General features: G+C 35.2%; 1 protein-coding gene across 5 annotated transcripts in view; it reads right to left on the reverse strand.

The window, feature by feature from the left end:
* Positions 1 to 12,510, reverse strand: part of LOC132703329 (plasma membrane ascorbate-dependent reductase CYBRD1) — an 86,378-nt gene that overhangs the window by 2,761 nt on the left and 71,107 nt on the right. For 4 of the 5 annotated variants that reach the window (XM_060672509.1, XM_060672513.1, XM_060672512.1 and 1 more), the window contains 2 exons: positions 11,202 to 11,371; positions 6,085 to 8,311 (listed from right to left, as the gene is read on the reverse strand). In XM_060672509.1, the coding sequence (XP_060528492.1) occupies positions 8,161 to 8,311; positions 11,202 to 11,371 (321 nt within the window). In that variant the 3' untranslated portion in view covers positions 6,085 to 8,160. Of the gene's footprint in view, positions 1 to 6,084; positions 8,312 to 11,201; positions 11,372 to 12,510 lie in introns of those variants that run through there. The other variant, XM_060672510.1, reaches the window with a different exon arrangement.

Below are 12,510 nucleotides of genomic sequence, written 5' to 3' on the forward strand. Positions count from 1 at the left end.
AAGAGCATTGACAATAAAACGTTAGTTATTAGTTTCCGTTCCCTTTCAGTTCCATTTACTTCCTTTTAACAATCACCTTCCAGCGTTATTTATTCTGCTCAAAGAATTCCGCAAGTCCTGGGATTGTCGTTTTCTTTAAATCCGTACCGAGTCGACCCTACTATTTATTCTACAGGCTTAGATAAATTCGTAGCGTTATTCTGTCAACCACAGCGACGATAAAAAAATGTTTCTCAGTTGTTGAGTGTTTGTTAATCCAGCGAACGGACACTACATATTATATTATGATGTAATTTCACCACTCTGTTAAATAACAGATATATTTGTGCCTCTATAAAATCCGACTGTCGATTATACCAACTGCCAAACGCAATACTTCCTGGGTGGTGGTTCGCCAATTTTGATCCGCTTTTGAACCCGAGGGGTAAATCATTGAAAAAAAGTTCCAAAATCTACCAAAATATATTTTCAAGATAAAATTCCAGTTAGCTACTTTATCTATCCTCTTTCTCGGGTCACAGAAACTTATCATTTTCCTTTTTTTTTAAATCATTTAAAATATATAAACCATAACCTATAACCATAAAATGTTCGAATAACTTGGATTTCTACTGAAATTCCTTACCGTTGTACACCAAAATAGCCCAGTCCCTCAGTACTCCTCGATTGAAAATAGGGAAAGCATGCAATTAGGTATAACATATTTTTACAAAAACTTAAATGGGAATGAAATTATTAGAACACAAATTTTAAGCTCTTTTGAGGATGTGATACGAATATAACTGAATTTTTGCTTATGGTGTTAACTCGAAAATAACACACAAAACACATAACATTTGGTGCTTCGGGCTCCCAAAATAATCAATCGGGATAATATTGTTAGATTTAAATAAATCGAGATTGTTTTAAAGACGACTTTTCCGATCTTGGCGTCAATGTCGAGCGGTGCATGCCAGAGCAGGGCATCAAACTGATGCCCGTCGCCACCCTCTGCGGCGTCCCGGCTCACGCGCGCGAATAGACCCGAAGATTTCCCGACGCATCCGAAATCGATAGATCGCGCCAATATTTAAATATTCGAACGTAATCTAACACGGCCAAACTGACAACATTCCGCTCTCGGAATGCATGACTCATTTGAAGTGTCACAGACATGAACACACAGAAAAAAAACAAAGTTTTATTTCTTTACAGCAACGTTAAAATATATAGATGTGTACATCGGTAAAAATTCGTAAACCTTTCATTCTGCAGATTTATCATCAGCCGTCCCAGAGTTCCCTGTAATGAACAAAAAACGAGAATTCATCAATCAAATGAATTTCACAAACAATTGGGACTAGATTTACGTAATAACTCACAAGCTGACAGACACGATGGAAATTCTGTAGTAAGCACGCATTTACAAATACAGAGTTGACTTGAGTAGCACGATGGAAATACTGCAATAAGCACGTATTTGCGATGGGCTCTCAAACAACAAAATCAAAACACAGAGTTGACTTGAGCAGCGCGATGGAAATACTGCAATAAGCACGTATTTGCGATGGGCTCTCAAACAACAAAATCAAAACACAGAGTTGACTTGAGCAGCGCGATGGAAATACTGCAATAAGCACGTATTTGCGATGGGCTCTCAAACAACAAAATCAAAACACAGAGTTGACTTGAGCAGCGCGATGGAAATACTGCAATAAGCACGTATTTGCGATGGGCTCTCAAACAACAAAATCAAAACACAAAATACTCCAAAGACTATTTAAATTAGTTTTATATACACAACTCAAATCAATCTAACACGGCACAACAAGTCAAATTATGTACTTACAATTGTCTAGTTGTAATAATCTTTGGAAATCGTCAGGCGTCCAATCAGTAGGCCAATGCCGCAACTGATCCTTAGAACATTTAAAAGTTTTCGGAGTACCTAATTTCTTAATCAAATACCGATTATTGGTAAGTGATCTCTTGATTATGTAAGGACCAACAAATTCACAAGAAAACTTTTCAGGTCTTTGACCTCGGCTTAACAAAACAGTATCACCTACTTTATACAGCTGATTGTCTCTTCGCTTCTTATTTAGATAATTCAACTGCCTTTCTGAATTTTGCCGTAGTTTCTTTATAACTGCGGAATAATCCACTGGAGATTTAGTTTCATCAGGGATTGGCAAATCGGTTAAGACTGTACGAATTTGAGGCGTTTGACCCTCTCGACCAAATACTAACTTAAAAGGTGAGCAACCAGTCGTCTTTTGTTTCGTAGTATTGATTACTAACTGGATCTTCCATACTTTGTTCGGCCAATCTGTTACTTTATTGGATTCAACTCTTAACAAATTGGTAATAGTTCGCATATAGCGTTCTATTTGTCCGTTGGAGCGATGAACACCGGGGGTTGTCACGTGTAATTCGATGCCAAAATATTCGGTAAATGATTTAAATATTTTTGCTATGAAATTAGTTCCAGCGTCGTGAATTAGTTTGGAGGGCGTGCCAAATATGCTGAGGAATTTAGCAAAATTTTGTGTTGTTTCTTCTGTAGTAACGGTGGATTGAGGATATAGGAGACAGAATTTGGAGAAGGCGTCAATTATAACAAGGATATATTTATAGTTTTTTGGATTACCTGGTAAGGGGCCCAGACAGTCGACATGAACTGTATGGAATGGTTCATCGGGCTTTGGGATAGAAGTAAGGAAGCCTTGTTTAGGACCCGTCTGATTTTTTCGTACTGCACATATCAAACAGTGTTCAACATACTTTTTAACATACCTGGTCATATGGGGAAACCAAAAGTAAAGTCTGATTGAGGCAAGAGTTTTTTCCCAACCTATGTGACTTTGATCATCGTGAAATATTTTCAAAAGACTATAACGGTTATTAGATGGTACAAAAAGTAAAGACTGAGACGATTTGTTATTTTTATTGGTTGTAATACGAAATAAGGTCTCTTTTTCTAATTTATATTTTCGTTTGACATCATCTTTAGCATCGTTCAAAGATTGAATGATTTGTTTACATTCCTCATCTTGACTTTGTGATACGGTAAGCCAATTTTTATGAAAATTGGGTTGTGAATCGATATGAGCTACAGTTTCAATTGGGTTCCTGCTAAGGAAGTCAACATGAGATATTTCAGAGCCCTTACGATAAACAATTTCGAAGTCGAAATCCTGCATATAAGCCCACCAGCGGGCGGTCCGCGGCTTAAGTTCTTTTTTGCTTGCAGATAATTTTAAGGAATTGCAATCAGTTACTAAAGTGAATCTTAATCCAAGCAAATATACACGAAAATTTTTTAAAGCTTTCACAACGGCCAGAGTCTCTAGTTCAAACGAATGATACATAGCTTCATCTGGATTGGTTTTTTGACTGAAATATTCAACTGGACGAAAGGTATCACTGTGTTTCTGCAATAAAATAGCACCGAAACCAATACTGCTCGCATCAGTATGCAATTGAGTCTCTAAATTTGAATCGAAAATTGACAATAGGGGTTTTTGAGTAAGGACATCAATAACATACTGCCTTGCTTTTTCACATTCAGTCGTCCAAACAAAGGGAACATCATTACGAGTCAAGTGAGTTATACAAGCTACTTTGGAAGAAAAAGCGGGAATAAATTTACGGAAGTAGCTCGCCAAACCGATGAATTGGCGCACTTGTTTCACGTTAGTGGGTGACAGACTTTCCTTGACTGCTTTAACTTTATTCGGATCAGGTCGGATACCATCAGCCGATATTTGACGACCTAAATAGGTGATGTTTTGCATAAAAAATCGACATTTACGAAGGTTAATTGAAAATCCGGCTTTAGACAAAGCATCAAGAACTAATTTTAGTTTACAAAATCCATCCTCAAGTGTGATGGAGGGTATTACTATGTCATCCATGTAAACAACCGCGGTGTCATATTTTAGGTTACCTAAAGCCATATTAATTGCTCTCTGAAAGACCGCAGGACCATTGGCCAGTCCAAAAGGCATTTTTAAATACTCATACTGACCATCCGGTGTCACGAAAGCGGTTTTTGGAATCGACTCGGGATTAATCGGGATTTGGTGAAAGCCCGAAGCCATATCAAGTGACGTGAAAAATTTATTTTTGCCTAAACGATCGAGCTGATCGTCAATACGTGGCAATGGATACCGATCTCTTAAAGTTATTTTATTCAAATGACGATAATCGACACACAATCGAAATGTCCCATCTTTTTTCTTAACGAGTATAATCGGGCTCCCAAATGGAGAATTGCTCTCCCGGACGATTTCGTTTTTAATTAGATCAGCAACGATGCCACGTACTTTCTGACGCTCAAACTCCGACATACGGTAGGGATGGTGATAAACAGTTTTGTTTTCTGTCAATGTGATGGTTAATTCCCCGGTATTGACAGGTTTAATGGTAAAATCAGTAGCAGTTGACAAATTCTGATAATTCCCCAGCAGTTTGATTAGTTCAGCCATTTCTGCATGCTCCAGATCACTTGTTATTTCCGAGTTATGAATGGTTCGAGTAGAATTTGTAAGCGCAAGCATGGGCATAATTTTTTGAACGTTTTTATTTTTTATTAAAACTACATTATTTTCGTAAACATTTTCACCAACGATAACGTCATATTTGGAATGACTATGCGGCACAATAACAAGATCAAGCGTTATTTTTATTTCGGGAAACTCTACCAATGCTTTGGTAAAAGAAAAAGAATTATGTATGGTACCGTCGAACCATCGTAAAGGAGTAACACGCGGAATTTTCTTTAGATTTAATTTGTCTACCAACGTTTCTTTTATTAGCGAACACGTGGAGCCGGTATCAATTAAACAATTTGTAGTGTAACCCGAAATAACGATAGGCACAGTTTTTAACTTGTTTTCATTAAAATTATGTGAATTGAGCAAAACGTGATGAGATTTAAATTTCTTTACGGTTGGGTCCTGTCCGGACTCTGAAACTTCACTTCCTCGACTTTGTTTATTTTGCCGACGAAAACAATTTTCAATGCCGTGACCAGGTCTTTTACAATATCGGCAAACATCAAACCCTTTATTATCCGAGTTATTGGTATTCTTAGTTTTAGATTTACAATCGCGAGAAAAGTGTCCCGATTGACCGCAAGAATAACAATTTGCCTGCGTCGTTTTTTTGTGTGAAAATACATTATTTTTCTTATTCAATTCGGATGCCGATTTTTCGACCAGAGGAATTTTTATGTAATTAGAGAGAAATGCAATTAAATCACTAACAGAGGCGGCACTACAATTATAGGCCGCAGTTCTGACCGCAAGATCGTCTATTGAATGAGCAATTATTTCGATCAAATCCGAATCAGACCAACTTGCCCGCGTGCGCTTTAATTTTTCTAATTTAATTCTCGCGTATTCAACATAACTGCGCGCATCGGAACTACGATAATTTACAGCATCGCTTAACAGTTTACCCAAATTCTTTTGTTTGGGAAAAGATACAGAAAAGTCAAATTTAAAATTTTCCCACGTTTCTTCCGTGGGTTGCCATGCCGAAAACCATCTTAGTGCAGATTTTTGCAAAAATGGACCAATTCTACTCACGGTTTCCCGATCTGACCAAGCAAATTCGTTCTTATACCCTTCAATTTTTTGTAACCAAATACCACTATCCATATTGTCGGGGTCAAAACTCGGCAAGGCCAACGAAATGGGAGTGGTTTGGGTGGCTGGCGATGTGGTTGATGTCGGCGACGGCTCCTTTGTACCGACACGCTGTTGCAAATTCTCAAGGATCGACGCTATGGCGCCCAAAGATCGATTCAGTTCTTCTTCGGCCATTATAGCACACTCCAAATTACGTTAAACGATTACACGTGTACCCCACACCTGATGTTAGATTTAAATAAATCGAGATTGTTTTAAAGACGACTTTTCCGATCTTGGCGTCAATGTCGAGCGGTGCATGCCAGAGCAGGGCATCAAACTGATGCCCGTCGCCACCCTCTGCGGCGTCCCGGCTCACGCGCGCGAATAGACCCGAAGATTTCCCGACGCATCCGAAATCGATAGATCGCGCCAATATTTAAATATTCGAACGTAATCTAACAATATTTTACACCAATTGTTTTGCGTAGCTATAGCAATAGCACACACTCTGGGAAGCTCTAATGGGAAGTTTAGATTTGAAAAATAGTACACAACAAGCTATGTAAGGTCGTGCAAAAGGTTTTGAGCTTTAAAAGCAACAACACTCCCTCTCCACAAAAAAAATACTCACCAGCATCAATTCTTTTCTCGTTCGCATTTGCCTAGGTTTCCTCTTTAAACTCACCTTTTACATTGTAAATCAAAGGTCAAAACATCTGGCGTCGATGTAAAATAATTTTCATACAACCAGTAGTTTAATTATAACTTAAAATTTCGTATACCTAACAAAAAAAGTCCGATTTTCATATCTCTTTTTTTTGCTTTTATTTTCACATTCAATAATGTTATCTTCACAAAACATGTCGAGTTTTGGTAAATGAAAATAGAACATACTACATTTCAGAAGGTTTTATATAGAAACAGCCTTGTTTTTCATCGTCAAAACAAATTAATTCGTATGCGGAAAATGCTGGTCGTATGCAAAAGAACGCTTAGGATGTAAGCCATGACAATAAACTGGAACGAATTTTCTAATACACGTGCACACATTTCCGATACACATGCCAGAGCCAGTTGTACATATAATACTACGAACACATACGCAGTAAAAAAGCGTTAATGTAGCGCAAAATTTCCCAATACCACTTGCCTTTTTTAATTTATTTCCTCAGTTGTGATAGAAAACTTAGATTAAAAAAAGAAAATGCAAATATCCCACGAAAGTTTTAGAACGAAAACACAAGTAAAATTTTGGTTTCGGAATTTTTATTGCTTATCACTAACATAAAAACACTGTAAACACAAATTCAGATGTAATTATACCCATACACACATGAAGGCGATTGAATCGTTACACGATTAATATCAATATTTTTATATTGCATTAACATTATAAATAAGTAGAAAAATATGTAAACCATTTACGAACACAATACATATGCGTAAACTATTGGCGTGATCTCAAATAGGATGCGTATAAAAATACCGCTTAAAAAAAAACGTTTCGCGAAAGCTAAAAAAAACAAACACGTGATAATCAGATATTTTAACTACAAAAACGCAAGTATCTTAATCTATTGGACTGAATATTCAACTCGAATATTAAATTTTTATAAATCACCAGACCATATTTAGCGTTTGTGTGCCTAATAATAATTGTTTTTTATTATAATAACTTTTTTTGTGTGTTCTATTGTTTCGTTTGGTACAGTTACGAATTATAATCGCGTAAACTCCAAGGAGGTATCGCAAACAAATCTAAACTCAGTCCCCTGTGAACCTCTTTGCAATGGAACTTGAAATTTCTTTTCATCAAAGTCGGTAGGTTTCAAGACGCTAGAAAAACGAACTACAAACTTAAACTAGGTTAGTTTTCTGTCGCATCTCTTCTAGCGATTTCAATTTAAGAATTGATACTAAATAAACTTCATTAATTATTGAGTTTGAGTTAGGTTTCATTAAGTTAACATAATTGGATAGAACTAGTTATAATAAAAATTCACTCAAAATTGATGCTCATTTCATAGGCTGAAACATAAAAATCTTCCAAATTTGTTAAATACCTATAAATCGGTTTTAGGAAAAAATAATACTGGATATTTGATTATTTTTTACAATCAACAACATGATGATTTGACCTAGGAAGGATATTTTAAAATACGGATCCCATTTTTTTTTCAGTTTAAGTTTAGATGATTTTTTGCAGCTTCACGTTATTTGGCACCTGCTTTTATAATGGTCTGCCCATGCGTTGTATTACAATTAAATTACATGAATATCATGACATAATTCGAAAACGATAAATATAATAACATTTCGAATTTTCGCCTACAATCTCCCGCACAAATAAAATATGTCGAGACAATTACATTGTACTTTGACGTTTGTGCTGTCGACAACAACCTCTACGCCGTGAAATTGACTGTCATCTAAATAAATATGTCCGCATATCTTGGCAACATCAAAAAACAAAATGTATAAAATAAAAAATTGTATCATCGAGACGCTAATGAACACGAAGGTATTTTTATACGCGTCCCTTTTAGAGATCGCCTGATCGAATCAGGATGTGCGCTCTAAATCTAAATTCGTCCCTCTGCAGAATGTACCCCACCACAATGGCGAGTGCCACTAGGCTAACTCCTATCGTGTTGATCACTATGGCTTCGTCGTTAAATGTCGAGTACTGGGCCCTGAAGCGCATGCGGAAAAGCAAGTTATCAAAACGGCGCCATTAATTTTTCAGTCATAGAATTTATCACAATGATAAGGTATATTTTAGTAAGTAGCCACTAGCTTAAAAAAAAAGATAAATATGGTCTCTTAGAAGTTATGATAATGTGGCTACCTAACAATAGATGGCGCAACACTTGGTGTAAATACAATAATGGGATTCTCGTAAAAATTTGTACACCCTAACTTGAAAAAAATCCTTTCTTTCTATATAAATACCATGGTCTTGTAATATATCGAGTTCGCTAGATTGATAACGATTTACGAGATTTGCTAAAAGGCAAAGCAAGTAATAAAAACCGAAACGTAACTAAACTTAAATACTAACAGCAAACGGAAATGGTTAAATCTTGGGAAAACTACTTACACTAATATATGGGACCTAGAGAAGAAATACTTCTATAGTGTTAGTATTTCCAGTATCATTACTGTTTCTACTTTTTATAATTGTCTATGTCTATGTCTTGCTATTTTCGAGACCGTACGCATCCCTCATCACTATCGCTTCCTTAACGTAAGAAATTGAAGTTATCAATAATAAAATAACACTTTGCTGCAAATACTTGCAAATAGTGTTTAGACAAAACTTTATTATTCTATTTACGCCCTTACCGTCGGTTATATCATAAATTTTAACATAATTTCTAGCAGTATTAAAAAAAAATTCTATATAATTAATATAACAAGTACAATATTTAATATTGACACAAAATAGATTTAGAAATTCAACAAACACTTATAATGACTCATTAGAATAAACACTTTGGAATCAAACTATACTAACCAGAAATGTGTATTAATAATACGGGTAGGTAAGACATAGCAAATGTCTACGTTAATCCGTAACAATGCACTTTTTTTCTTGTACAAATATGTCCAAAATTCGTAACTGAAAAATATCGAATTCCCACCTCGTTTTTTTTTTCAAAATAATAACATTGAATCACTAAAAATGGACTTATAATAAGAAACTTAAGTTTGCATTTTTATAAATAATAAGTGTCAAGTTTTGAGAATGACATAAACTAACTAAAAATTTTAGTTTCATTTACAAAAGCGATATCTATTTCGTATATACGAAAATTTGAGAAAAAATATTTTGACAAACTGATCTAAAAATTGAACGAATCTTTAGCATCCAGCAGCCGTCATACATACATTCACATAACTTTAACTCAGCAGAAAGCCGAAGAATAATCGAACTGAAATTAGAATCGATAACGACACATTCACCGCCAATCGAACTAGTAACAACCTTGACTTTTTATTAAAAAAATACACCTGAAAGAAAGTTGTATACGTGTATTTAACACATTTTTTAAAACCGTGTTTATAGGGGTTTCGTAACAATTCCCGCATTCTTGGAATAGTTCACGGGTGTTGCCGGATCAATACAGATGGAATGGTCTATTGAAAACACACACGCAAATTCGCACAAAATTGTAACCCAAAAATCTTCATATTCATATTCCCCAAAATATTTTTTTGTTGGTGAAATATAATAAACTATTTTGAGATATGAAGTTTAGAAACGTGGAAATCAGCTGTAGAAATGATAACAACGAACACTTTAAGAGATATGAATGAGAACATATTTCATCCCATATAAACGTTACATAAAAACTTTTTTCTGAAAACCAACCTTCTATGTTAGCTTACATGTCCCACAATGAACTAAAGCATAATGTCCAAATTCGTTAACGCATATTAGAAAATATAGGACTCTGAGTAAGGTTTTTTATGATCGCGAAATCATGCCATATTTTACTGAAAATTCAGACAGACAGACAGAAGGGGGGAAGGGAAAACGAACAAATGGAATTGTAAATCATTGTGGAATTTGTGGTTTTTGCCATAGACATTCATTGCACTTTTAAAACTTTTTGAGTATACTCCGAATCCGCTTTTTTTACAAAATTCAACTTTGTTGGGTATTTAAACAAATTGATAAAAAAGGATGGTTTTGATGTTTATATTAAACTGAAGCTCACGATATTTAGCAAAAGATATTTTAAAATGGTTTACCTCTAGCAGTCGCATCGTGGTATTCTAATCATTCAAATCGTGAATTATTTTTTTCTATATTTTCTCATTTGCAGTTATTTCTCTTTGTTACATTATCAACTTACAAATTTATTTTTCCTTAAATGAGCACTTACTGATTGAGCTAAATAAGACGAATAATTTTTATTTGTCTGGAGTACAAATGTCCGCACTGTTTTAATGCAACTACTAATATATATTTGGTTGAGTACAATGGACCCGCATGGCATTAATATCATATTATGATTAGTTAAAAATTGTACAATAAAAAAATATTCACTTAGTTTTTGGTATTTTTTTATGTTTATTCATTTTTGCTTAAGTTTACATAACGGTTCATGATATTAATCTATAGGACCGCGAAGAATGGTTTGTACTCGATTTAGCAGAATATTTTATTTTAAGTTAGTTTTTAAGTTAAAAACTAGCAAAACTTTTCCTTTCATTTTTAAGTAAATAACTATTTCCGTGGACCATTACTGTGTAACTGAATTGTCCGGACAGTTACTTATCTTATACCCGCCCACTTTAGGAAATATCTTGTTACAAAACGCGCCGACACGCGGATTCTATGGAGTCGAGAGTGTTACTACATCGATTTGCGGCAGATCAATAGAATTTACTGACCACGGTGCAAGACGCGCATTAAATGCGATACGTAATTTCATTATAACAGAGAAATATACGAAATTACTTTATGGGACAAGCTCGCAACTACTGTACTCTATTTTATTTTCAACTAAAATATTTATATCAAGACATGCTGTGGCCAAATGCTCTTAAAGCTATCATCCTAATAATACTTACCCTAACGTGAAAAGTGCTTTTTCCGTAAGACCGGACACGCAAGCCGCAATTGCCAGCATAAAGGTTGTAAGCCCGAATGAAGCGTGAATGGGCACCAAAGCTGCCCTGAAACCGGCCGTAGCTCCTTCGCAACACAGCAGAATCAGAAAGCTAAAAAATCCAACGACGAACTGAAATAGAAAAGAAAAATGACTGAGCGTTCAACGGCAATATACAATAATTCAGGGTTCATACAAAAATATTACTACATAATTTCAGTTTATTTGGATTGAATTAATTTATCAGTAAAAAGTCAGACTTATTGTGCGTGATTTCCCCATCAAATTCAGCTGTCGAATACTTAAATCCTGATCGGATCCCCCACTCCCAGCATCTGCAAACGATGTTATGTCGTTTCCTTATCCTCCCAATCACAACCAGTACTCTTAGTTATTCCCCATGTCCATTTTAGGTACCTGGTTTTTGAGAGTGTATTTACTGCTGCTAGTATAACATGACCAGCATTTTAAGAGTATTAGACGAGCACTAACATTATTTTAGTATCTTCAGTTCTAGTGGGCTGTCAGCATAAGTTGCTTTCAGTATCTTCGCATATATATTGAACTCATTGATTGGCTTTAACAACCTTGAATATGAGTTAAATTCAATCAAATGCCTGTCCAGTCGACCTTTGCGATGAACAACTAGTAAGAAACAAAAAATAATAAAATAAAACTCTATCTATATGAAAGAGTGAATTATATCCCTATGAGATCGCTCACCAAGAGCCAAGTGGGGATTGTCAATCTAGCACTTCTTCTTATTACATTTTATTATTTGTTAAATTGAAATTTCTCGTATGTTTAAATATGATGGTAAAAAGCAACTTTGTAGCATTGCTCTGTGAGTGTATTATCAACGGCCATCATTAATTTGCAATTTCGCTTTTTTAAATAATTCCTTCTATTTTTGCAAGTTCATCAGGTATGCAACTTGGTATTTTCTCTATGTGAATGGTAACTGACTATTTACGCAATATGTAAATTAATTTTAAAATATAGATAATCATATAGGGTATACCTATACTGATGAAATCCCGTTCATACTTGATATAACTTTCAATAGAATGTTTAAACAGTAAACGTACCCGGGGCATCGTGGCTGATCGATAGAACGGACAAACATATATTTATGCAAAATTGCCGAACATTCGGACTTGACAACAACGGTGCCGTTGTTGAAAAGCGGTTGCATGGTAAAATTTCAGTTATTTGAAAAGCAACTGTAAACGGTGTGGCAAATAATTCCGTATTCTGCGGTTTACTGAACG

This window comes from Cylas formicarius, unplaced genomic scaffold (assembly GCF_029955315.1).
Source record: "Cylas formicarius isolate icCylForm1 unplaced genomic scaffold, icCylForm1.1 PGA_scaffold_6__28_contigs__length_40554024, whole genome shotgun sequence".
Taxonomy (NCBI): Eukaryota; Metazoa; Arthropoda; class Insecta; order Coleoptera; family Brentidae; genus Cylas; species Cylas formicarius.